This window comes from Triticum aestivum, chromosome 4A, assembly GCF_018294505.1.
Source record: "Triticum aestivum cultivar Chinese Spring chromosome 4A, IWGSC CS RefSeq v2.1, whole genome shotgun sequence".
Lineage (NCBI taxonomy): Eukaryota > Viridiplantae > Streptophyta > Magnoliopsida > Poales > Poaceae > Triticum > Triticum aestivum.
Genome location: NC_057803.1, coordinates 734,130,215 through 734,157,809, shown reverse-complemented (window position 1 = coordinate 734,157,809; position 27,595 = coordinate 734,130,215). Strand labels below are relative to the sequence as shown.

General features: G+C 43.6%; 2 protein-coding genes across 2 annotated transcripts; both read right to left on the bottom strand.

Moving 5' to 3' along the window:
- Nucleotides 1-732: 732 nt before the first annotated feature.
- On the bottom strand, nt 733-4,674 carry LOC123088438 (60S ribosomal protein L5, mitochondrial). Its single transcript, XM_044510643.1, has 5 exons — nt 4,542-4,674; nt 3,540-3,647; nt 3,339-3,418; nt 3,184-3,238; nt 733-1,681 (listed from the first exon to the last, which is right to left on the bottom strand). The coding sequence occupies exons 2-5, from the start codon at nt 3,606-3,608 to the stop codon at nt 1,082-1,084; spliced, it is 804 nt and encodes a 267-aa protein (XP_044366578.1). The 5' UTR covers nt 3,609-3,647; nt 4,542-4,674; the 3' UTR covers nt 733-1,081.
- A 2,938-nt stretch (nt 4,675-7,612) lies between these two features.
- Nucleotides 7,613-9,058, bottom strand: LOC123084442 (uncharacterized). The gene is given in 2 exon segments (XM_044506045.1): nt 7,613-8,486; nt 8,489-9,058. Coding segments are annotated over 2 exon segments (1,215 nt in total). The 3' UTR covers nt 7,613-7,841.
- Nucleotides 9,059-27,595: the final 18,537 nt, after the last annotated feature.

The window sequence follows — 27,595 nt, the reverse complement described above, 5'->3', positions numbered from 1 at the left end:
TTGTTATTTTCTTCTTCTACAGACTTGCGCAAACTTTACAGAAACCACCGACTTAGAACAAAGCTAACAGAGTCTTACTTTTGGGCAGGAGGAACTAGATGATCAGATTCACAGAAATGAACCTGATGGAAAACGCCATCATTTACGACAAATATCACTTACACAGAAATCCCCGGTCTGCTCTTGCTCAGGCTGCAGGAAATCCCAGGTCTGGATGCTACAGTTGATTTGATACATCGAAAAGATATGAACATCTTATCAGATAGCTAAATAAATATACACTATGGAAACACGGTTGAAGATTTATTAGCTGACATTAATCTGGCATATGGTAGACGACGTCAATTCTTTCTCTAAACTTTGGTAAAAGTTCAAAAGGTTTGGCTCAGAGCAAAACAAACACATTCTCAAATTGTGAAAAGGACGGAGTAGATAGTTACATTCACAAAAATGAACCTAGTAAACAAATCATTTATGGTGAACAACGCTGCCCTCTTAACAAACTAGACAAAAATGACATCAGTTTGAGCATGGCTACAACCTTGCAGCAGCAGCAGCATCGAAACCCGGCGGCCAGCTGTCGACTCAGTTTGCACTATGGATATATAGTTAAAATTTATACACGACGAATCAAAATAATCAAAATAGAGACCAACATGGCACATGACAGCGCACGACCGAAATAATGAGGGAAAATGCTAGATGCATAACCATCTAGGGTTGCTACAGGCATAGCAAAACTAGCCATGCATATCATATTTGCCACAGATTTAATCAAACGCATTATTCTTTAGTTCTCTCCACATGAAGAGGATGACCACAGCCTATCAGGATACAGCTAGGATGAATCACCATCTAGAAATTTGCCAGCATAGAAACAAATGAATCTCTGCATAGCAGAAGCAAAACGAGCCTCTTCTGAAGATAAAACACAACAGGAGGAACTCAGTTCCACCCCCCAACAAGATTGCTCCAGAATGAAAAGCTGGTCATCGACTCTAGCTAGAAAAGATCAGATCACAAAATGGTAGAAGCTTTCGTCTTTAGCTGTGACGCTGGTGATCTCACTCAAGCATCAGACTTAGCTGATCTCACCTTCATCCTTGAGCAAGAAGCCGCTCCACAGCAGCGAGGTCTCCTCCTTCGAGCAGGCCGTGGTGACGATGGTCACGTTGAACCCCCCAATGGTCTCGAAGATCTCGAAGTGGTCCTCTATCTCGGGGGAGAACTCGCAGAACTCCGTGGCCATGAAGAACTTGACGCAGTTGCCCTGCTCGATCGCCACCTTGGAATCCAGCATCGACATCACCGTCAGGACCCTGACCAGGAAGTTGTACATCCCGTGCCCTCGGATGATGCTCTGCCTCAGGGACACGGCGTCCTTCTGGGACCCCAGGTATGCGTTGGTCGCCTTCCCTTTCAGATGGGCGGGCAGCTCCGCCTGTATGCACCTCTGGCCGCACAGAATCTCCATGGCCAGTTTCCCAAACTGGATTTTGGCACCGGTGGTAGACTTGGGCACCAGTCTGATCTCAAACAACCCAGGGACCTCCATGGTGTTGGTGTGGTTCAGTTTGAGCAACAGATCCTCGCGCAACACATCTACGTAGTGGAAATGGAGTGGGAACATCATGGCTTTTCCGCTTTTCGCGCCCTTGGCCTTTTTGCCCACCCGCCGTTTCTGTACAAACAGATTATTTGTTAGCAATTTCTACCAGCAGCATCACTACTAACCCACTACCAATTGACAGTGTCAACATCATCAATCACAACATTAGATCAATTGAAGATCACATGATTAACTGCATCACTGCGTAACCCCCTTGCATTTTTCTCTGATGCTTCACCATTTAAATATATATACAAAAAGCTAAGTTCAATTTCTATGCAGTCTACAAAGATATATGTTGATATACCTGTGGCTTATCGCGCCAAGAGTAACCACAGATTATTTTTTCTGATCTCTTGTCAATTCTTCAGATATCCTCATCTCTACATGATATTTTCCACTGAATATCGGCTGTTTGCTAAACTAGCAGCAGACCGTCCATATGAGATTCAATGGACACAACATGGGCAACCAGTAGAAGCATGTTTCTATCCAGTAGAATTTAGTTCTCATTTATTATCTATTTACAATCTTATGCAAAAGTTTTCGCCAAGAAAAAGTTTAAACCCCTGCTGTTAATCTATATATTTAGTTATACAGCACATGTGCTTTCGATCATGCTAGACCTGAATTAGTTTAGTACTTGGATATCAGTTTCATTTTGTATTAACTTAATGGATAAGTTACATCTACCTTCTAAACATACGGAACCCAACTATAATACATGCTCACTGAATCAACTGAACTATTTATACTCCCTTTTCTCTACCATCACTTCTACACCCTGCTTTTATCCAGGCCAGCCATCCAACACGTGCAAGATTTCAGACTTTCAGTTAGCATACATAGCATGTTATTCTCTTTTGATACTGTTTCCCATTTTTTTTATTGGATGCAGAATACCATGATGTGAATATTGCATGCTGGTCTAACAATAATGAATGACTGCAAAATTTCTCTTTTGCTACGCATGTGCAAATCCAGTTGTGATGGTGGTGTATTGTCTCGAAAGACAGTCCACTACGCGTATGAATACGCAGTACTTGTTTCTTCTGCTCTGTTTTTGGTGAAGTACAGGGCAGATAATGTCTACCAAAATCAGAATGCATGTATTCATGGATTGTTCATTATACATACACAGAAAGCAGAGCAGCGCTGTTAACCTATAAAGCTCATATAACATCCACAAAGTACTATAATTTAAACATTATGGTGTGTGGCTCAATTTAACTAATGCAGTGTATCGTCAAGACAGAATAGACCCACCATCTCCCCTTGGTAATAGCATTCTAGTTTTTTGAAGCTATTCTAATACGTCGGCTTTCATTATCTAATCTACTTGCATTTATCCTGACCAAGAAAACAAATTATTTTTTTTCTCTCTGCTAAACTATCTCCATATGAATATCAATGAATTATACACAACATTTAGAAGTGGTTCTAAACAAACATCAATCAGGGCCTCACTCGCCGATGCGGCAAAGTGTGCATACCTGCTACTCATACACAAATGGATCCTACACTCACACACAATTAGCAGAACACGATAGATTTAGGGAGGGGGTGTAACACACCTGCACTTCCATGACAGGGACACCTGAATCGACATCTGCTGTTTCAGGGCTTGAGCTGCACGCAGATAGCACAAACAATTCACTCAACAGTCCACAAGCAGGAGACAGGCCGGCATCACGAACTCACGAACTTGAGATAGTAGCAATATACGTACCTGAAGGCGCGGGCGAGTGGTCCAAGCCTGGGGAGCAGAGGAGGCACGCCGGCGGCGTGCTGGTGCGCTCTGGAGGCTGCCTGATAAATCAGACCATCGTGCAGTAGAACACATCAGACCAGTTCAACGATGTTGTGCCTCAGTGTCCTCCTTCAGTTATGAAGAAAGAGCTCGAAGAAACACAGGGGAGGGGCACCTGACCTGAGAAATGGTGGCAGCGGCGAGGGCATGGCCGGACCTGGACGCGGCGATGAGAGATCTGATGGACATGGCTGCTGGCACTTAATCTTTCCTGGCAGTGGCTGCGACCTGTGGAAACAGAGCGGAGGAGAAAGTGATGAGGAGTCCCATGGACCTTGTGGGTTGGAACGGGTATTGCAACAACTTTCTATCACAGAACAAGATACAAAAGTTAAGAAATGGGGCCCTACTCATCCTAAGCTGGTTGCGGCAATCGGTCTCATTCGAGTGGTAGATAAAACGTAACTTTGAAAGCCTAACTATGTCGCTCTCCAGCATCGATTGCTGCTCACTACTGTTCCTAATTCCAACCCTTGTAAGTATCACGGCCGTGTAGGAACCCGGAACAGCGACTAGCCCTGCAGCTCACACTATTAGCAGCTGCCATTTTCTTGCCGATGCCACCCATCTACATAAATATAAATATATTGCTTCTGCTATTTATATATGATTGCATTCGCGCAAATGAGCCAATTCAAATAGGAATCGCTATATAAACATGCAAGGTAAACATCAATTGCAATCAGTTTCATTCTGGAACCATATGGAAGCAAATTTCTAAAATGAAACCATAGGCCAAATAGGCGCATCAGAACGGCATCGCCGCAGCAGCTTCCATATCAAAACAAGTCCCTAGTCAGCTCAGAAATGCACAGACAGACCAAGTACAAGAGGGAGAAGCGTGGGATGAAGAAAGTGGGTGCGATGTTGGGCACCGGGGGAAGAGGGGAGGAAGGGGGAGGGGCGACGGGACAAGGACGCGCGAGAGGGGACGGGGGAGCATCGACCGGCGATGCACGCCGGCAGAGGGAGAGGGGGGGCAAGGTGAGCGAGAGGGGGCAGCATCTCCGCGGCGACGAGGAGGCGCGCCGGTAGACGGAGATGGACGGCGAGGGGCACGCCAGCGGGAGTGTGGGGGCGGTGGGGATGGGGAAGAGGGGATGGATGAGGGGGGGCGCTCACCTCCGCAGCGGCGATGGCCACCAGACCCGTCCGGCGGCGGCGGCGTGATCTGGAAGTGGGGAGTCGGGGGGAGTGGAGGAGAGCGGCGGCGAGAATGGGTCGTGCGCTCGCGTGTAAGGCGGCTGGGCCGGCCCATCAACGCGCCATGCTCCTGCTAGGCGGGCTCTAGTGATTCTCAACAAAAAAAACATTGTTTAAAAATTATGAAATCATGTTTTTTCGCAATTCAAATTACATTTTGTTATCTACTCCGGCTGGAAAATTGATAAAAGACGCAATTTTTCAAGCCCAGTTTAAAAAAATATAAGAGCCAGGAATTTACATGGTTTTAAATTATCAAATAATTCCTTTTTTTGCAATTCAATTTCATTTCATTATCAGCAAAAAAAATATGTATGAGCTAGGAATTTACATATTTAAAATTATCAAATCATCCGTTTCTCTCAATTCAAATTCCTTTAAATTTTCTCGGCGTCCTTATGCCCAACGAATCAACGTCCCCAAATTAGTCTGAAAACATATATTATCTTTGTATTACCAATGTGAATAGTTTCTATATCCTAATTTTATGTTTTCGATTTATTTTTTAAAAGATTGCCAACGCTTTATTGATCACTGAAGATGTTTTTGATAAATCTGCATGAATAAAGACAAGTCCTTCCAACCAGTAATGTACCCGTTGTATGTTGTAGGCGTTCACCCAATCAAGCAAACTCGGACCTCCAACAGCCAGCCACCCCCAAGCCCCGACGCACCATCTCGTCCCTCGACATTGTCCACCGCGGCCGCTCCAACGCCCTTGGAGGTCGCCACACCACTGCCTCGTCCTACCGATTCCAGTGGTTCCCCAGTTGTCATCACCGCCTGACAAGCTCGAATAGGAGTGGGGCAAGGTCTCGCCGGTAGAATTGGCCATCCCTCCAAAATTTTGGTTTATTTATGTATGCTATATATAGGAATGGCCTCCAACCGCCCTCCCATCACCATTCCTCACCGCCCAGCCTCCCTTCTGTCGCCCTTGAACTCCATTGCCCAAAAGTGAGCCCAACCACCCAACGTGTTCGGTGAAATGCCCCAAAGGAGATGTATTTTTTATTCGGTTAATATTGAATATGATGTACTTGTGGTGTGTGTAGTGAATATTAATAGCCAAAATAGATAATTTTACATTGAATTGTAAGTTGCCATGAAATAGGAGGCCAAATTGGCATATTATTTCAGCTGGAGATTTTATGGAGAGCAAAAACCTTCTCTCTTCACACCTAAAACCAATTTTTCGTCTTCTACTTTTTTGGTCTGCCGTTGGAGATGCTCTAAGCAGAGCACACCCACACCCACACCCATTCCATTGCGGCTTGAACGTCGCAGAAACAAAAGCGGTCAGATATTCAACAGCTTGTACATAGTCATCAGTACCTAAGCTAGAACACTACACTTCAAATGCTGCAACTGGAAAAAAGAAATTGTACGCGAGGATAGCACGCACTCAGAAAATCACAGCTTACAACATGGCGTCAGCATTGAACAGGCGAATACGGAGTACATCCGATCCAGGCACGACACTTCCGACACGAAGGGAGCTGTACCAAGCATTGAACAAGCGAATGCATCTGATCCACGCGTCACCTTCTCTTTCATAGGAATACGAGGCTGTCAAGTAGTACATGCAACAGGCAACAAGTATAGCAGCTGCTGCATGCGACGCAGGCAGTTGACAGCAGATATTTGCAAGGAGGCACCTATCCAATTGCCCGGTAATACTCTAACTTAAATGAAAAGAACCTACCAATCAGGGAACAAGGCTTCAAATATGTACTGTACTTTGCAAGCGTCCTGATGAACAAATGGCATGAAGCCACAAGCTGAAACTTCTACTCCCTCCGTTCCTAAATACTTGTCTTTCTAGGCATTTCAACAAGTGACTACATACGGAGCAAAGTGAGTGAATCTACACTCTAAAATATGTCTACATACATCCGTATGTAGGAGTCATTTGAAATGTCTAGAAAGACAAATATTTAGGAACGGAGGGAGTATGTGTGAATTTCATTAGGCAACCCAGAGTTTACACGATATGAATTCACTACGCCGAGGTTTCCATTCAACAAAATGATTCAAAAAAGAAACAAGGGATGCAAGAGGCAGATGCAGAGGAGACAATAATGAGGCTAAAAGGGGTGTAGATGAAGAAAGGATAACTGATCAAATACATTCTGATCAGGAAAACAAAAGCAAAAGCTCAATGGTAAAACTTCTGTGTTTTATGTCTTGGTAATATTTTTCGTATGAGAATAAAGTAACTTATCCAGATCAGATGAAAGTAAGAATAACAATAATATCCTTATGCCTGTGACTACGGAAACAAGGTTATGGCAGATGCAAGAGTGGAGGAGCTTCAAGAGGTAGATGCAGAGGAGACAATAATGAAGCTAAAAAGGCGTACATGAAGAAATGATACATTCAACACGAGAAACCTGATTAAATAAATTCTGACAAGGGAGGCAAAAGCAAAATCTCAGTTGTGCATACATGTATACAACTTTTGTTTTGTTTTATGTCTTGGTAATATTTTTCTCTGTAAGAATAAAGTTACTTGTCCAGATCAACAGAACATAACAACAGCTTTCAACAGCAGAAAAATAGACACACAACCCAAAATTAATCGTTCCACTAATAAATTGACTAAGGCAATCTACAGTCATATGTGGACCTACTAGAGGAACTATCTGTGTTTTATACTAGTGATTTATGGAGTAACCTGCAGTGGACTGCAGTAACAAAAACGAAATACTGCCCAAACTACCTCATTTCTTTCAAAACTGTTGTTCGGAGCAGAAACACAGGGCTGTTGTAATATGATGATTTCTACTTATACGCAGGTCATATATAAAAATAAAGCAATTGGAAAACTGTTGTTCGGAGCAGATATATTGAAGAAGACAAGCAATTGGAAATGATGCAAACAACTAGACCAACTCATATAGTAAATGCCTGAATAGCAGTATTTGTTTATTGTATAACACTGTGATCAATTGGAAATTGGAAAAGATGCAAGCAACCCGACCAACTCATATAGTAAATGATGCAATCAACATGGGGCTGTTGTAATTTCATGATTTCTACTCATACACAGGTTATATACAAAAATAAAGAAATCAGAAATATATATTGCATACGACAACAATCAGTTGGAAATGATGTGAACAACTCGATTATATTACTTTGAGTTGCTGTATAACAATGAGACCAAGTTCAATAAAAAGCAAGCAAAGAGTAGATAACACGCTCACCGTCACCGCTTCATATAGTTGGTGCACACAATGATGGTGGGAAACTAGCATATGGTCGAGCAAGAAAGATGGAATTGCTATGCTCGGCAAACAACTCGACCTGGAAAGTCTTCAGGCCTACCGAAAAGTATCCAAACTGCTTCTCTTGTGAAGATGTGGTGTACCACGCTTCAATGAGCAGGCATCCGCCAGCTACATCAACTAGGTTGACACGCTTTACTGGCCATTGAATAACCTTCTCCAACTGCCATTGGTTATTCCTCGGAATGGAATACGAGAGCCAACATTGGCCATCTTTGTAGTGATCATAGCCTTTAGTTAGCATCCCCAGCATTCCTTCTGCTGCCTCAGAAAGGGCAAAACAATCAAACCCTTTTTCAGTCGGGAGGCCGACGGCAGAGAACTCCAATGCGCGCACGTCCAGCACAAGCAACTCTCTCCGAAAACGCAAATGCCAATAGAAGCATCCATGGACAAATTGACGATTGGACAACCCAGTATCAGATATGACATTATATGAGCCAACAGAAACTAATGTAGCCTCACCACTCCATTGATCGAATGTAAGAGCACGCCACTGTCCTTGTCCATCCAATGATTTGGAGAAGACGAGAAGCAACAGTTTGGTTGTGCATTCCACCAATCACATGACCCTGAGAATGATAGAGGGTCCTCCTCATCCTCGCCGGGAGCAAGGAAAGTTTGCAGACTGAGGAAGTCCAGTTGAGCGACCAGCGCTTTTAGGTCGCCGGGGACGGCGGGCAGCACGATGCAACGGCGGTGCACGGGGTCGCACACAGCGAGGTCCCTGTCACAGGATTGACGGTGAGGGGAGACGGCGATGCCTCTGATTCTTTCTTTGGCATGGGCGCCGTCGAGGAGCACGCGTCCGTCAAAGAAGTCAATTGGACTCCAGGTATGTTCCGGGGTGGAGGGGATGAAGGATGAGCAGGAGAAGTCGAAGCTGACGAAGGCGCGGGCAGCGACGGCGGAGGGGTGCGGCGGCTGTGCCGGGACGAAGGGTATGCGGTTGTGGAGAATGCCGATGAGAGGCGGCCGGTGGAGGGCGCGGTAGCGGCGCATGAAGGCGTGCCCGGCGATGACGCGGCGGAAGGAGGGGCAGGCCGCGGAGGCGCGCGCGAGGTCGGCGGCGGCCGGGAGGAGGAGGAAGATTTCCTCGAGCAGCACGTCCGGGGCATCGGCGACGCACGGCCCGGGCGGCGGCATCGCGGCGGTCGGTTGGGGATTCGGCCTGGCCTTGGGAAGGAACGGCGTGGAGCTTCTCTTCTCGCAGGGACGGCGGCGACCTGCAGGTCAGCTGCGCCCCACTTTCTTGCCGCCAGCTCCCCCACCAGCTGCTGCGCTGCCGTGCCCTTCACCGCTCCCCCACCTGCTTCTTCTCAGCCGCCGGGGGAGTGAGGAAGGGAGAAGGAAATGGGGATCGGGGGCTGAGTCAACCTGATGTGGGTTGGATTTGGCAACAAGTTTTCTTCTTCTTTGCAACAGGGTTATTTTGGTCATGCAAAATATGAAATTTCATGTGTTTAAATCGTATAGAAATGTCAAATAGTCGATCCCTCTTTAGGCAGAAGGATCAACACAATTTCTTAGACGGTGCTACTAAAACTCAGTCGACTGAGACTTCACGAAGTCTCAGTCGACTCCTGGGCCGTTTGATCATTTGTTGCATCAAGATTAGTGCACTGCTGGGTATGTCGTATAATAGGCCAGTGTAGAGAAGTTCTGGGGTTGGGCTGCTCTTTTGTTTGTTTTTCTGTGTTTGGGCACGCTTGTTTCTGTGGTGGGCTGGGTGCCAGATCAGGTGGAGGGGCTCTTTTTCTTTGTTCGTCGGGATTTTACCAAAAAACAATGTTGCCCTGCAGCATTTTACACCGGGAGAAGAGATGGGCATCTACGCACGTTGAACATTTCTTGCGTGGCCTTTGTGTTCTTGCGCCCCTCTTTCTACATGTTCATTTTCTTTGGGAACGGGCTGTTTTAGGGTGCGTCTGGCCGCTCTTTCCTTGTTTATTTGTGTGTGGGAAGGGATGTGTGATGGCTTGGCTTTTTTCGGGTTTTACTTTTGTTCTTTTTTATTTTACGTTCCTGCCGCTTTTTATCTTGTTGTAAGTGATTTTTAACACAAAAAATCGGCGTCTTGTGACATTAATTTTATTTTGCATTCGTATTTTTACGATTTTTCTTGTTTCATTTTTTATTTATATTTTCTTATTTTTATTTGCCTCTAAAACATTTTCATTGTTTTCTTATTTATTTATTTATATTTTCTCTTTTTATTGCTTTTTAAAACCTTTTTGGCACAACTGTAAGTATCGCCATTGAATATAATTTATTAGTCTTTTGTCGGGAGAAGGGCAACTGCATGTCTCTTCCTAGGCACACAACTACAAGTGTCATCTCTGACTGCAATTGTGTGTCTACAATGCGACGAACTATTGGTTTTTTGTAGGGGGTGTAGTTGCATGTCTGCCACTAGGCACGCAACTGCAAGTGTAGTTCCCGGCTGCAACTCTGTGGAGTTCTATCAAGGAAGAAGCAATTGCATATCCGCCACTAGCCATGCAACTGCAAGTGTCACCCCCGGGTGCAACTGCATGCCTTCCACATGGTTGCAACTCGGTTGTGTTTGTCGAGCGGAGGAGAGGCAATTGCATGTCCAACACTAGACACACAACTGCAAGTGTCACCCCTAAATGCAACTGCATGTCTTTGACGTGACTGCAATTATGTACTGTTTTTATCAAGTGAGCGGTTTGTTGCATGTTTGTCACTAATTGCACAACTGCAAGTGTTGCCCCCAAATGCAAGTTGCATATATGACATTAGGCACGCAAATGCAAGTGTAGTCCCCGGCTGCAACTTTGTGGTGTTTTATCAAGGAAGAGGCAATTGCATATCCGTCACTAGCCATGCAACTGCAAGTGTCACCCCCGGGTGCAATTGGCATGCCTTCCACATGGTTGCAACTCGGTTGTGTTTGCCGAGCGGAGGAGAGGCAATTGCATGTCCAACACTAGACACGCAACTGCAAGTGTCACCCTAAATGCAACTGCATGTTTTTTACACGACTGCAATTATGTACTGTTTTTATCAGGTGAGCGGTTTGTTGCATGTTTGTCACTAGTTGCACAGCTGCAAGTGTTGCCCTCGAATGCAACTGCTTGTCTTCCATGTGATTCAAACTCAGTGGTGTCTTGTCAGATGGAGGAGAGGCAATTGCATGTCCACCACTCTGCATGCAACTACAACGTCGTCCGTGACTACAATTGCGTGTCCTCAACTAGTTTGCTACTTTTTGGTGTTTAGTCAAGGGGATAGGGTAGTTGCATGTCTGTCACTAGGCATGCAAGTGCAAGTGTCGTCTCCGACTGCAACTGTGTGTCTTCAATGTGACCACTTAGTGGTGTTTTGTAGGGGGTGGAGTTGCATGTCTGTCACTAGGCATGCAAGTGCAAGTGTCGTCCCCGACTGCAACTGTGTGTCTTCAATGCGACCATTTAGTGGTGTTTTGTAGGGGGGTGGAGTTGCATGTCTGCCAGTAGGCACGCAACTGCATTTGTTTTCCCCGACTGCAACCCTGCGATGTTTTATGTGGGGGAAGGATAATTGCATGTCGGCCACTAGGCACACAACTGCAAGTGCCGCCCTCAGCTGCAACTGCATGCCTTCCACGCGGTTGCAACTCAATGGTGTTTTGTCGCGCGGAGGAGAGGCAATTGCATTTCCACCACTAGACACACAACTGCAAGTGTCGCCCCCTAAATGCAACTGCATGTCATCAACGCGACTGCAACTCTATACTTCTTTGTCATATGAGGGGTTAGTAGCATGCTTGTCACTAGTTGCGCAACTGCAAGTGTCGGCGTCAAATGGAACTACATGTCTTCCATGTGGTTCAAACTCAGTGGTGTTTTGTCGGACGGAGGAGAAGCAATTTCCATGTCTGCGACTATGCATGCGACTGCAAGTATCGTCCCCGACTGCAAACTGCATGTCTTCAACACGATTGCAGCTTTGTGGTGTTTAGTCAAGGGGGCGGGGCAGTTGCATGTGTGCCACTAGGCATGCAATAGCAAGGTGTTGGCCGCGACATCAACTATGTGGTGTTTTGTCGCGAGGAGTAGTTGCATGCTTGTCACTAGGCATGCGACTGTAAGTGTCGCCCCCGACTGCAACTCTGTGGTGTTTTATTGAGGGGAGGGGCAGTTGCATGTCTACCACTAAGGACGGAACTGCAAGTATCGTGCTCCAATGCACCCCTCCCCCAATGCAACTCCATGTGATTCAATGCGACCGCAACTTCAATTATCTATTTTTTTTCCTTTTCTCCTTTTTATTTTTGTGTTTGGTTTTGAATTTTTTTTTCTTTCTTTACTACATAGGGTGTATTATTATTTTTATTACAAATTGTGCAATCTAGTTGCAATCCGACTCGGCGTGCAAACTTAACGTTGTAGAAGGATTAGACGTGTGTGGTGTTCTCATATGTGTGTAATTTTTTATGTTTTATCTTCCTTTCTTATTTTACTGCATCACTGTTTGCACACCCGCTGGTTGCACGTAATTGCATTATGGTATATGTGTGCAAAAAATATTTTTTGTTTATTTGTGTTCAAATACTTGTATTTTTTCCTCCAATATAAAATCACCATAAGTAGCTTGTCCATAGCTCACACGGTCACACCCAACTACTAACAGAGCGTATACAAGGTTTTTTCGGTGAACAAAAAAAATACAAGAATTTTGAACACAAGAAAGCTGCAGCATTTGTCGAGGCTGAAGCTAGTTAGCAAAATAGACTACACGGGCAGTGGTACATCCAGTGTACAGGCAAGAGAAAAAAAATCCGGCAACTGCGTAACGATGCACAGGAGAAAAGGTCAGACAAAAGCCCAGTAGAAGACCAGGGCAGCCCATCACGGAAACGAACACATAAACAGTTTTAGACAAAACAAAAAAGCCTGGGCTGTACATATGCTGACGTCATCGGTCGACTGAGACTTCGCGAAGTCTCAGTCGACTGATACGTAGACAAACCCTTTCTTAGAAGCGTTTTTGGGAAAAAGATCAACACAATTTCTTAGAGGTGCAGATGCGCTTTCTAGGGAAAAAAATTATATGAGACCAGGTCTCATATAAACCAGGTGAGACCCGCCCTGATGGATGACATGTGGCATTCACAAATCACAAATCATCTAATCTCTCCCCCCTGATTTCAGGTGGGAGGTGGGGTACATGTTTTGTGATTTGCAAATGCCACGTGTCGTCCATCAAGATGGGTCTCACTAAACCGTGAGACCTGGTCTCATAGAATTTTTTTCCGCTTTCTAGGCTTCCCCAGCGCATAGCCATGCAATGGAGAGAAAATCGTGTAGATAAGCCTACTTTTTTTATAGGGAGAAAAAAGGGAAACGGATGAGATCCACGCGGAGACATAATAGCTCACACTTAGGCTTTGTTTGGTAAAAATGGATTTGGGTGGTTTAGGGAAGGAGGGATTTCAGTGGATCTGGTGAATCCCCTTCTTGCACCAATCTCCTCGGAGCCCCCTCCAGGCGCAATCCCCTCGATATAAAACATTTTTTGGTAGGGAGGGATTTTTATATTGAGTTAAAATGATGCAAAACAGTTAAAATCCAATCTTGACAGGTTAAATAGCATCATAGATAGACAAACTTGCTACAAAATTGTAAATTTCGCCTAATAAAAATGTGACAACAATTATTCACATCAAAAACATAATTTTGATTGACTTGAAATCAATATCTCATCATAGCAATATCAGCCACATCACAACAACATAATCTTTCAACGCAACATGACTTGGAACCAATAATATCTCATAGCAACATGACCTTTCACAATTGTAGCCTCCCGCAAAATGGTCTTATTTCTAGCCTTTTTGTGTTGCCAACATGTCATTTTCAAATTGAGTAAACGCAACGACAGTATTTGAAGTTGTCCATAGGCCCTCATACGGCTAAGATTATGGCTGCAGTTTACCCCACTTTCGTCCAAGTCTAATAGATAGATCAAACCACACACCATGGACCGTTGTATGCTAACCCGGATTGAGCGCATGGGCAGAACACACATGGTGATGTTTTGTACTTCGCAAATCAAGTGTCTTAATTTCATGATGTTACCCCAAATTAAACTCCTCAAGCTAACAAATGGGGGGAACGTGACTCAACGAGGAAACATTCTAGTTTAATCGGGAATCCTGATGCTTCCAAGTCCTAGGATGTCTCTTGGCTACATTGCAAAGGCAATCTTTAACTAAGTGAAAAACTTGTGTCCATCACGTACACATGTGTGGTATGTTGATATTAACCTAGCATATCAAATCTATTCCACCTAGGACGAAAAACTTGGGTACGTTGCTTATGTGGTCAATGCTAGTATGAACCTAGCAACAACTGAGCTTTTACGTACGCCTTGGTCGGCTTATGCAGGATAGTTTGGTTGCGAGTTATGATCATGTTCCATCTCTCTTCTCATGCTTAAATAGGAACACTATATACACGACCGTACCACTTGATACCATATGTGCAACAACCATGCGATGAATGCTTTCATGCCCACCATAAAAGGAGCACGTGGGCATGTCTGAACTATTATGATTATCCCCTCCCTCAGTACATTAGCTCACTGATAGATGTTTTGGTCATATCAATTCGAGCTCAAAAGTGTAGTAGATTACCACGACTTGATAACGCCTCGCATTGCTGTCTCAAGTCGCATGCATCGTCACTATGAATGTGGTAAAGATAACAAATCATCACTATATATGAGGGCAGAAACAGACCTAAGCAATCAAAATATCCACAATATACGACCACATATAAAAGAACATCAAATCATCAATTGGGAGTATATGTCAGGAAAGTGGCAATTGAAGGGCGGACTAGGGGAGGAGGCCAATATTGTATAAGTGTATGCCCGTAAACGCAAACATACTAGTAGAGAGATTTTCACAAAAAATAGAATGATTTAGGTGACATACAAACAAAATGACCAAATGAAGTTTGTTTAGCTCCGGTGGGGTTTCTTGGGAAGCTATTTCTAGAGTGCATACACATATGTATCCTTTTAGAGTGGCTCTTGGCAAAGTTGCCCCTCAGCCTATTCGCCTGGTCCCATATGTCAGGAGCTGACACGTGTCAGCCACCTATTGGGTGGCTTTGCTGAGAGCGGCTATCGGCAAAGTTGGCCCTCGGCCTGTTCGCCTGGTCCCACATGTCAGGAGCTGACACGCAGGCGCCTATTGGGTGGCTTTGCCGAGAGTGGCTCTCGGCAAAGTTGGCCCTCGGCCTGTTCGCCTGGTCCCACATGTCAGGAGCTGACACGTGTCAGTCTGCTACTGGCTCTCTTTGCCGAGAGTGGCACTTGGCAAAGAAGGCCCTCGGCCTGCTCCCCTGGTCCCACGTGTCAGGAACCGCCATCACCGTCTGCTATCTGTTAGCTACTTTATTTTGCCGAGTGGTACTGTTTGGCTCTAGGCAAAGTCTTTGCCGAGTGCCCGTGTTCTGACTCTCGGCAAACTCCTGTTTGCCGAAGAGGTGTACGTCGGGTGGCTTTCGCCGAGGGTGACACTCGGCAAAGGCTTTGCCGGCGGTTTTCGGCCCTTTTGCCGAGTGTCCGTGGCACTCGGCGTACATCAGAATTCCAGTAGTGAATGAAAATACTAAATAGTATTAATGTGAGAAGATCCAAATTGAACTCCCAAAATATCTGTGTGCACAAATAAGAAGTATTAATGTGAGGAGATCCAAACTGAAGACCCACATATCTCCATTCCTGGACTCTAGCTATTTGTATTAATGAACCTATGGGAATTAAGCATCTACATATTGGTGAACATAGAGGGCATTAATACAAGAAGATCTAAAACGAGGATCAACATATTTGTATAGCTAGCACTATTAATTCATATATCTATGGCCAAGCAGCACGCAACATTTATGAACTACCATGACATTCTATATAAAAACCTCAATCCATGTACATCACTTCATCAATCCATCTCTTCCCTACAGATCCTTCTATATCCATTTATCTTCCTCAGCTTCAATACATTTCAAGACTTCCAACTAGCCTTATAGCAATGTCAACATCCCCCAACCATGTTTTTGCCATCGCCATCATGCTCCTTTCCACTATCATTGCTGCTGAAGCCAGTGACTCTGGTGGTGGCAATCCCAAGGTCACCAACTTCATGGTGGAAGCGTGCAAGAATGCCTCAAAGAAAAACCAATATTATGACCCCGACCCAATGACGCAGGAGTTTTGTGTGTCAACCCTCAAGTTGGACAAACGGAGCGCCGATGCTAAGGATCTCCATGGCCTGGTACTCGTCGCCATCGACATACTCAAGGGTCAGGTTGCTGCTGCCAACGACAATGTCAAACAAATGCTGCACAACACCAAGAATGGCACGGTTACAATGTTTAACCTCAGTTTCTGTGTGGTGGACTACGACCGCATGCTAAGCATCCTCAAAATATGTGACAACATGATAAGCGAGTACCACAGTAGCAAGGGCGGTGCCAATGATGGATCGCGGTCTTCTGTGCTGCCCGCTTGTTTGACGAAACTTGACGAACCTCTCGTCGACATTTGGCTAAGACTTGTTGGTGAGTCGGAGCTGGAAAAGTTGTCCGATGATTACGATGCTGTGGGCAAGCTGGTCAAACTTAACTTTTGCCTTGCTAGCACCATATAGAGTGAATGATTTATAATTTGTTTTTTCTACATGCAATGGTGTGTGTTGTAACATCTATCTACCTTTATTTGGAATAAAAATAATGTTACCGTGACATCAGTTTTACTTTCACTTTCACTTGTGATATATGCGTATAGGCCAAAAGTTGATAACAAAGCTGCCTAGAGGAGGGGAACATGTGGCTCTCGGGTGCTGTTGGACCTGAATTGCAATAATTTTTTTGTGATTTGAAAATAAGTTAAAAAATCATGTAAATTTCTGAAACATACATGACCAAAATTTGTACCATATAAAAAGTTTCACGAAGGAATGCCTTCTAGCGTAATCTGGGCGGAAAGAAAAACAAAATCAAGATTATATACGAGTTACTATTCATGATTTTTCTCTCAGGAAATTAGTTGTTTTGATTCCGACGTTCCCAGGATTTTATCCCATGATAAACTTCTTTTACGGGTACAAAAGTAGGTCAACTTTGTTTCAAAAAATTTGGGACTTTTTTCATAATTAATAGTGTTTTTTTTATCATATCGGGTCCACCGTGGTATTTCCCATCTAGAAAACAGCTATGGTGCAGCTCCTCCATGAGCACGGATCGACGAAAATGTGGGACCCGGCCTCCACTCCCTTCACCAACGGGGAGGCAGTGGGAGTACAAAGTAGCGCCTGCTTTGCGGTGTGTTGTCCTGAGTGAAAACTTGTTGACTTGCCGTGCGTTGGTCCGATGGATGTAAGGTGTATTTTGTCAGTGACAGGCCAAAATCAGTTCATGAGTGCATACTAGTTGAGATTCTAGAACCCTTCGTTGTCGAAATAGTCTGTACTAGTTTCTTTACTTCCCAAATAATTTGGATGCACTAGGTTTTCGTTCGTGGGTGCATACTAGTTGAGATTCTAGAGCTTTCTTCACTTCCTAGGTGTGCTTGGTTTAATGTTTTCAGCATTCCAATTTTTAACTTGTAGATCTTCTGTGTCCTCACTAAGGGGAACAATCATTGTCGAAACAATAAACTCCTAGGTCGCCTTACCGGACTCTGTTCAAAATGGGTGAACAACTTTTCAGTTATTTTGCTGACACTTCCTCCAAAAGGATAAAAACTTTATGGTTCGCTCGCTCACACCTTTTTAACATATATCTGAATACTTTCCATATACTTACTGGCAAATTTTAACATGCTTCCTCTTATCCCTCTTTTTACATGTGAGGTAAAAAGGTAGGAGTTAATCAGACCACTAGTTGATGAGATCAACGGCTTAGATTTATTATATGCTCTTACTTCTCATGTAAAAAGAGGGGTAAGAGGGAGCATGTTAAAATTTGCTCCCAGGAACCGTCTATGTGTCAAACTCAAAAGAAACATAAATATTGATGTACGAACTGCCATTTGTTCTAATATATTCAGATTTTTTTCATGGCCCGTGGCCTTTTAGGTTCACAAACATAACTCTTCGCTGTGGCCCCAGGGCTTCGTTCCAGTGGTGGTAGGGCTAGGAATAAGTAAGGGTTTATCTTCGCTCGGTGGTGGCGAGACGATGGTGTCGCCGTAGACATGAAATAAGGTCTCCCTGCTTCATCCTCATTTTCATAGTGCTTCTTCGTATCATCGGGAGGCACGTAAAACATGGTATGTCCACATATTTGTTTCTATGGTTTTTGCATTTTCTTCTGTAGGTTTATCAAAGAAAAAGATTTGTCCAAGTCATGCTATTCCGCGGAGCGGATAACATGGTCATGCATCTTGATCCTCTGACTCCGGTCCAGAGTGTCGAAAGTTGGCTAACCTTGGCCTAGTAGGTGAGGTTTGACCTTGTTCTTCAGTGCAGCAATTTGCTACGCAGATCGCGGCCACATGTATCTTCTTGTCTGCATCAACAAATACTCGACAATTGCTTCCACAAGTTACTGAGTTTCAACAAGTTTGGTCCGTTGAGTGGCTGGCACAGAGGCTGCAATAAAAAATTCTCACCGTGTGCCGCCCGTGGATGCAAAAGGATAAAGACTTCGACCCCCTCAAGGACTTGGTTTTATTCTTAAATTTTATAAATGACTTTTTGTAACATTCTGTCACACTTTATTGTTGGGAAACAAAATACGGACTCACATACAGTCAATCCTATGAACATACACACACACACACACACACACACACACACACACACACACACACACACACACACACACACACACACCTTACCATTATGAGCATCCCCAAGACACTGAACCGACATATCTTCATATTGACGAAGTCACCACATGTGCCCTGCTATTGATCGGAACATCGCCTCCCACTTAAAGAATATTCTGCCTTAATGATGCATCCATGTGTTAAACCTAGAGTCTGACCCCTGGTGGTTTTGGGGTACAACCATCGTCCTAATCATTCAAGCACAGGTTGGTTCTCAAGTCTGTCCCACTTAATATAGCCCTTCACATGAAAAAAATAGAGCCAATCGAACTAAGTCAAAGAAAAACAGAAGCATGTGGAGTCACGCTTGGTGTTGATGGTCCGCACAAAGACGTACATGTTGGGCTTCAAGCACATATATTATCACTCAATGCAGAAAAAAAAACTCATAGGTTATCACGATCCAAAAGTTCTTGTGTATGAACACAAGGGGCCCTGTCTTATATGATTTATTTTTCTTTGTTCACTTCCTTCACCCAAATGAAAGTAAAATTCATGACAACAACAAAAAACCAATTGTAACACCATGATAGAATGATCGATATTGCTAGCTCCTAGTGATCATCCTTCTTTCCAGCGAAGAAGAGATCTATCAGGACAAGTGCCAGCTTCTCTAGCTTTTCATTTGCCATGGCCAGTAACCCCATCACTGATGTACTATGGACCTTGTGGCATAGTTCTCGACGGCGTCAAATGTATTCTCAATGCACTCGAGTAGCTTGGAGGGTATTGACACATCCTTGCCTTTGCAAACGAAATCCAGAATGGTGTCGTGGTGGATATAAAGGGTCCTCACCAATCACCATGCCGCAATAGTGCACCCGACAGAACTTGAGGGCACACACTACTATCTTTCCTTTATGGCAATCTTGCCACCTTCGCGGAGCGTCTTGTCCACCTCGACTATGAGGGCGGCCACACTACCCTTGAGTATGTTGACGGTGATGAGTGCTAGGTCTAGACAATCCTTGGCCTCAGTGCTCCAGTTGTCTGACAGGAGCATTGATGCGCAAAATTCTTGCAAGAAGCCCAACTTGAGGGGCTGACATAAGACATTCTTGCACACCTCCATCACAATGTTTGTATTGCCCTTCTCCTTGCCACTGTCGGCATGACCAGCGATGGCAGTAGAAAGGACCTTGATGGTGAAGATAGACATGTAAGTCTGAGAGAGAGAGAGGGAGGGAGAGAGAGGGAGAGAGAGATAGTTATGGGTGGTAGACATAGGCTGAGATATAGTGAAATGGTAGTGTATAAATTTCATGTAGCGTGGCCATGGATATGTTGTTGATTAGTGCCACTAGTCATCAAAGCGTGCATGTAAGCCACTCTATGTTACACTTAAGCACAATAAACCTTACATATACACTACTAGGGAAACCCTTAAATACAGAATCTTAGCAGTAGCGCTGGATAAAATAAAGCACTGTTGCTACTTAGTAGTTACATGCGCTACTGTTATCCTTTTAGCAGTAGCGCGTGATAGAAAAATGTGCTGCTGCTAAGTTTGAACTGGGCGCACATGGCTAGCCCCACTTAGCAGCAGCGCGTATTCTTATCCAGCGCTACTGCTACCCTCTGTAGTAGTAGCGCTTTTCTTCAACCCGCGCTGCTACTAACCCTAACTTATCGTCCCCGCGCGGCCGACCCTCTCACTCTCCCTCTCACCCACTCTCCCCCGCACCCGCGCCGTCGTCCGCCGCCGCCGCCGTTGCCCGACCACCGTCGTCGGACGCTCCTGCTCCTTTGGAACTGAGGTAGTCCCTCCCTCCTCCCTCCTCCTCCCACTGCACCCTCCTCCCTCCTCCTCCGGCCGCCCCCTTCTTCCTCCTCCTCCGGCCAAGCTCTCCACCGGCAGCCCTCCTCCCACCGCCCCTCCCCCTCCTCCTCTCTCCTCCCTCCTCCCACCCCTCCTCCTCCCGCCTCCGATCCCACCGCCCTCCCCCCTCCTCCTCTCTCCTCCCTCCTCCCACCGCCTCCTCACTCCATCTCTCCTAAACCCTAAACTCTTTTTTACTGTTTTTGTATAACGTAGTTTTTTTACTGTTTTTATTAAGTGTTTAATATAATTAGTAAGAAAATTTATAGAACTAGTTGAACTAGTTTATTTATTGTAATAACTAGTTTATTTTTAGTAAGAACTAGTTTATTTTTATTTATAGTAAGTGCTTAGTTGAACTAGTTGAATTAATAGAACTAGTTTATTTTTAGCAAGAAAATTAATAGAACTAGTTTATTTTTAGGTGTATTTAACATAATTCTAGGTTGGTTCGTTTTGAAGTGGACATGTCATATTTTGAACATGTCACATTTGTTGTTACTTTTTTTAGTTAAAGCATTTATTCCCGCATCGACGTCGATGATGCCTATCCCACATCCGCGTCGTCGACTCGGCGGAGGAGGCCTGCTTGATCAGAGGGTCCATGTCCGGGACTTGGCTCTGTTGGACTGGTATTGGGAGGTGCTACCTTCCGGGAGGCGCAACTTGGTGAGGAGCCAGCCCGTCGTTGACCCGAACCTTCTTTGGTGGTGATCACGTGGGCCACTGATGATGCGGAGGTGATACGTCACCGTGTCAGTGAGGAGGACGAGCACGTCCATCGCTACATGGTTGTGTTGGAGGGCAGGTTCAACAATACCTGGCAGGTTCTTCAGGGATCTTACTAGAGCTATGATCCTGTGATGGTTCCTTCTCTTTGGGTGTTCACCGCCAGCGCCAATACCCGTCGTTCGCTAGGGTTGTAGCTGTATTAGTGAGGTTATATGTATGATACTATTCGAGATGTATTAGTGATAATATTTGACGATGTACGGACGCAAGAGAAGATTTAGTTTTGCTTATTTAATGCATGCTAATTTGAATACTAATTTTTTTATGATTAAGTTTTGCTTATTGAATGCTCAAATTGGAGAACTACTCCTATTTTGAATGCTCAAATTGGAGAGCACTATGCAAGGCATATGCATTTGATTGGTTGATAGCTTATAGGGTTTCACTAAGTCCTAAGATGAGGATAATAATGTTTTTATTTATATTTTGTTTTTCAGCCAAATCTCCATGTGGTCGTCACCTCATCCCCGTCACCGACCCCCTCCTACCTCGAGGTGACACTAGCCAAGTCTCCATGTCAATATGAGTCCTATAAGATATTTTGAAATGTTTTTGTTCATATTTTCAACCATTGAAATGCAATGACCATCAAGTTTGAATGCAAATATGATATGTGCTTTCCCAAGGGGCCATGTTTGCAGGTAACACCTTAGAGTGGCTTATGTTTTGCCGGAGTGTTGATTAATTTCCGTTCCGGCAAATTTCAGGCGCTCGATATGTCCTTTTTTAGCAAAGGTCATGCCGAATTTTTTTCGTGAATTTTGGCATGACTTGTGCTAGAATATGTAGGAAATATCGAGTGGCCTGGATTTTCTAGAAAGATAATTAAACGAAATTTCAGGTTGACTTTAAGTCTGTCGAGGCTCCATACATGACAATCAAAAAATGAGTGAGGGAGAAAGTCTGCACCATATATGAGAGAGGAAGAATCCCGACTGTTGTCGTGGGGGTCGTTTCTCCTTCTTCTCCTTGTGCTAGACCTTTGTTATGCACTAGGAGAAGGAGGAGCAACGACCATCACCGACGGTCGAAAAATCAGTGAGGGAGTGTGTCCACCATATATGAGAGAAGAAGAATGCCGACTATTGTCATGGGGGTCGCTTCTCCTTCGTTCCCGTGTGCTAGACATTTTGGTTTAATGCACTCGGGGACGATCTCCTTCGTTCCCGTGTGCTAGACATTTTGGTTTAATGCACTCGGGGACGAAGGGAGGAGCGACCATCACCAACGGTCGAATATATACACCACATGGGCTGAGAATTTTCAAAAAAAAGACTTGACGAACCGATAGTCAACCTGTGCTGAATAATAATGATCTAATTTAGTTTTTGTAGTACATATATTGAATTTTAGAAGTTTAATCTTTAAATTATGAACATAGGAAATGTCGTCGGACGACGAAAGTCTCGCAGAGTGCTCCTGGTGCGGCGACGACCGGGGTTTTTGCGACAGGCCTCACTTGGTAGAAGGTCGGCGCTTCAGAAGCTCCAGGATACCTTCGATGTTGAAACGGTACGCAATGACGCAAAGTGTTTTTTTCATAATTAAGCTCGTCTTCTTCGTCTTCAACGTGTAATTTTGGTCTTTTACAATTCGACTAGCTTATCCCATGCCATGCAAGACGCTATGTCTTGGATAGGATGGATTTTGAAGATCATGAAAATATGGAAACAAAGATAGTTCACCTAAGGACCCATCATGGTTTTGATTTTGCTTTAAATCTATACAATTCTGAGAGCATATCCCATTTTGGTTGCCCAAATTGGGAAGCACTTTGCAAAGCATATGATTTCCATGAAGGTATGCTTGTCATCATGGATCTTGGTGATCCTGACATCGAGGAAGACAATATGGACATTTGGGTCCTTGTTGATACACTTCCAATTCTACCGCCATGTGAGTTTCTCAAAAATAGTTATTAAGTAATTTATATTGTTTATTTCAAAATAGTTGGCAGCTTATTTCCATTAATAGCTTATTTTCATTATTCAAAGAATGTGCGGAAGATGGTAAACAGAACCTACTACACCGATGGCGCAGAATTAACTTATCAGGAGAAAAATCATCTGATCTCATTTATTAATGATCTTGAGGATTACAATATCTATTATCAAACTTCTGCACATTATGGTCAATACGTGCCACTAGTGCACGTGTTGAACTACGGTAACATCCATGGAGATGGCATGGTAAGATTTTTTACTATTACGACATTCGTGCAGTTTTTGCATAAATTCTTTTAAAACTAAACTACATTGATAACTACGAAGTTATTACTATGTTTTTCAACAGAAAATCCCGAAGGATTGTGTGCCTCATCTGATGTTTTCAAAAGGTCTCCTTGATGTTATGAGCTTACGGCCAGGTCATCCTACACATCACTGCTGTTCATACCGGATTTCTAAAACAATGAAGACATGACAATCAAAGATTGGAAAAAAATATATGGTCAGTCGTAGGGAGGTACTTGGAAGTAACATTGTGCGACGTGCAAGAATTGGAGACAGTATAATCTCCATTCTCCATAATGAAGAGTCAGGTCTATCTTGTTTTATGCTATTTTACCTAAGAGAGTGAAGTAGGTCCTATTGGAGAGGAGTAGGTCCTAGGTACAATGTGTTATTATGTGGTACATTGTGTTAGAGTTGGTGATGCGGTTGAGGAGGAGTTGTTATTATGACTAGTGACCAACTTGCTATATGATGTCTCATTGACGAAACTGATGATCATGAGGAGTTGTTATATGACAATGATGTATTATGATGATAAGTTGTTAATGATATGATGATGATGATGATGAGTTATTATGTCATTGGGTCCATCCACTTGAAACTAAACTGTGGTTCTTTCACCCAATGATGTAATAACTCATTCTGATGTAAAAACAATTTCTAAATTGCTACTGTATGAAAACTTGTATAATGGCGTATGAATACGACATAAAACAAAAAAGAAATACATAACAATAGTAGTAGCGGGGGTAGAGAGGCGCGCTACTATTAATTACCAACAGCGCTGTCTACCAAAAGCGCTACTGCTAAGCAGGTATAGTAGTAGCGCGGGCAAACACATGCTACTGATACACTTTAGCTGTAGCGCCGTATCAGTAGCGCGCCACCCCACGTTACTTCCATATCTAAAACCGGCGCTACCGCTAGCCTTTTACCTAATAGTGATAATTAAATATTACACTCAAAAATTCATTGGAATTTAAACACATCATGAAAGTTTAGGATTATAAATATAAAATAGTTATTGTTTTGGGGGATGTATATCATTGAGAGACTGAAAAAAAATTCATTAGATGTAAGGAGGTCATTCCGGTAGTGATGTGTCGTTTTAACTCTGCTAGTAGCACAACTCCAAGGTAAGTATGTAGAGATTACAAACACCATATATTCTTGCCAAGTTACCAAAAGTAACGATTCTGTTGACTTGCTCGAGCTAGAAAATTTGAATGGAACCATGGCGATGAGAGGTCATGAGAATTTGTTGCTGATTCACTCCACTATCGCCTATATACCATTGAGTTCTGAATTTGGTGATCATTGTAACCGGAATGACCCCAGGACCAAACTGGATTTTTTTGAGGAAATAATTCTTGCATTACTCAATCAAAGTAGAATCAGGCTTAACAGCGTCTAATACGACCTCTGGTCTCAACCCAAGCCATACTGTTTTTCTGTGAAAACAATGTACTTGAGAGGATAGATTATGAGAGGCGAGATTTTATGGATTCGCTTGGTAGCTTAGAAAAATGTTGTTGATACGGTGTTCACACGTAATTAAGAATGGGTGAAATCTCATCAATTGTGCTCTTTAAAGTGTATATGAAAAATGTAAACTTCAGTTAACAACACGAAGCCTTCCGGGAGAGAATTAAATAAAATAGTGGAGAAAACATTCTGCTAAGGAGAACACTGTTTTTGTTATAGAGTACAACAACAAAACCACAATTTTGCACCCACAAAAAAAATAGACTAGTAAATCAACTTATTACAAAGGGCTTGGGTGGTATACATCATGTTTTGCAAACAACACCTTTGGATATTTGGTTTAGCATCCATTGACCATGTTATGTTGATGACGTGTTGGATGCAGCAAAATCTGGGAATCAAAGAAGAACTACGAGGGATATTTTCGATACATTTTCTTGCTTGTAATTTAAACTCAACCTCGATTTCTTTCTTATGCTAGGAGTGCTGGAATAATTTTTTTAAGGCAATGCATTGACTTCCCTCAACTATCTCAACACGGATGGATTTGGATATATAACACACATGTCCTAAAGTATTATGGTGTAAAGGCATCTATTAAAATAGATGATAATATACCTAGTCACATACCTTCTGAAACATTTAGCACGTGTGTGACAAATTTATGTTTATAATAGTGAAAAAATGTCTTTTGATGCATAGGATAGGTATTTTTCCATTGAGTCTAGGCTAATGTTTTATCCTTTGAAATGTGATGATTGATTCCTATCCTACATAGGAATAGGTATCCATTCCTATTCCTACAAACCAAAGAGCGCCAAAGGTATTTTTCGTTCAAAATCCTATCCTATAGAATTCCTACTAACAGAAGGAAACCTAAATTAATTAATAGTGCATGAACTAGTACTTACAGTAGATAATAGAAAAGTAGCTTTCACTGCAAATAGTTCAGGAATTTGACAATACGTCAACAACCAGTGCCCACTTCTCTTGGTGATGCATACCATCGAGTTACCCAGCTGGTACCCCCCGCCCCCAACAACTCGTCCCTGGCTCCCTCAGTCTCACGACGTGCGCCCCGACTGCCGGCAGGCCGGCGGTCTCCTGCAGGTTGCGGCCCTCGTCGAACTTGTCTGCAACTAGGGTTGGCGGCTTGGCTTGTGGGCGCATTCGCGCTTCACTTGTGGCACGGTGCTCCTGTCACATGTTCACTGTACATGTGTAGATGGGACCAGAAGTTGGGCTATTGGGATCGGACAGAAGTAGTAGTAAAAGAAAAAAAAATAGATGTATGGTAGGCTTTGGCCTGTTGAAGTCACCCTATTAGAATCGCCGTTGCTGGACGTAATAACATGGTCCCACAAGATATATGGTTCACAATTTTTCTTTTTCTCATTTAACGTGAGAATTTCCACTAGGTGAATCAACACCGTAATAAGTCATTTTCACCAGATGAACGACTCATATTTTCTGATTAACATCCGACTTTTTTAGGGAGTCTATAATTAGTATAGGTATATCGAGGCATAGATACAGATATAGATATCAATAAATAAATTGATGCATAGATATAAATATAGATAGATAGATAGATAGATAGATAGATAGATAGATATAGATATCCATGATCTAGCTACATACTGCATTTAAGAAATCTCACTGCACATGTTATAAATAAAGCTCAACCTCCATCCATCCATCCATCTCTACTCTCACACATCCTTCCATATCCATTTATCTCTACCGCTCTCTGCTTCATTACAATCCAAGGCTTCTAGCTAGCCTTGTAGCGATGGCAACAATGCCGCCTACCTCCATCGTCTTCTCTGCGATAGTCTTCATGCTCCTTTCCACTGCCACCGCTACTCAAGCCAATGGCTCTGTCAGTGGCAAACTCAATGCGACAGACCTCATAGTGGAAGCATGCAAGAACGCCTCTGACTACTGGCTCAACATCACAGAGGCATTCTGTCTGTCAACCCTCCAGTCCAACAATCGGAGCGCCGAGGCTAAGAACCTCCTTGACCTGGTGCTTGTCTCCATTGATATCTTTAAGGGACATGTCACTAAGGTTGGCGTTGATGTCAAGAAAATGCTGCAAAATGCCAAGAAAGGCACAATTATGATGCATGCTCTCCGTTTTTGCGTGGTGGACTATGAGACCGTGCTGAGCACCCTTAACATCTGTGAAGCCATCATTAGGGAATACCAAGCTGAAAAGGGCGGGATGAAGTCCTCGAATATGCCCCAATGTGTGGATCTGACAAGGGATACGGTTAGTGAGTGCTTGTCCGAGCTTGCTGATATGCCATGGGCGGAGACATTGATCAAAGAAAATGAGGAGCTGCGCATGCTGGTCGACCTCAACACTAACTTGCTTGCACCATATAATGTTCGTGATTAATATAATGTTTGTTTTTATGCAATAATGAAATATAATTCCGTGGCTTGTGGGTTCTTTTCATGTAATTCCATTCAACTTCATGCATCACATGCAGCAATCAATAT

What these genes read in the sequence shown, in the direction of transcription:
- LOC123088438 (XM_044510643.1), bottom strand. Translation starts at nt 3,608, where the DNA reads ATGTCCATCAGATCTCTCATCGCCGCGTCCAGGTCCGGCCATGCCCTC. An exon ending in CCGCTGCCACCATTTCTCAG is followed by an intron (nt 3,419 to 3,539) that starts GTCAGGTGCCCC and finishes CTGATTTATCAG; the next exon opens with GCAGCCTCCAGAGCGCACCA. An exon ending in CCACTCGCCCGCGCCTTCAG is followed by an intron (nt 3,239 to 3,338) that starts GTACGTATATTG and finishes ATCTGCGTGCAG; the next exon opens with CTCAAGCCCTGAAACAGCAG.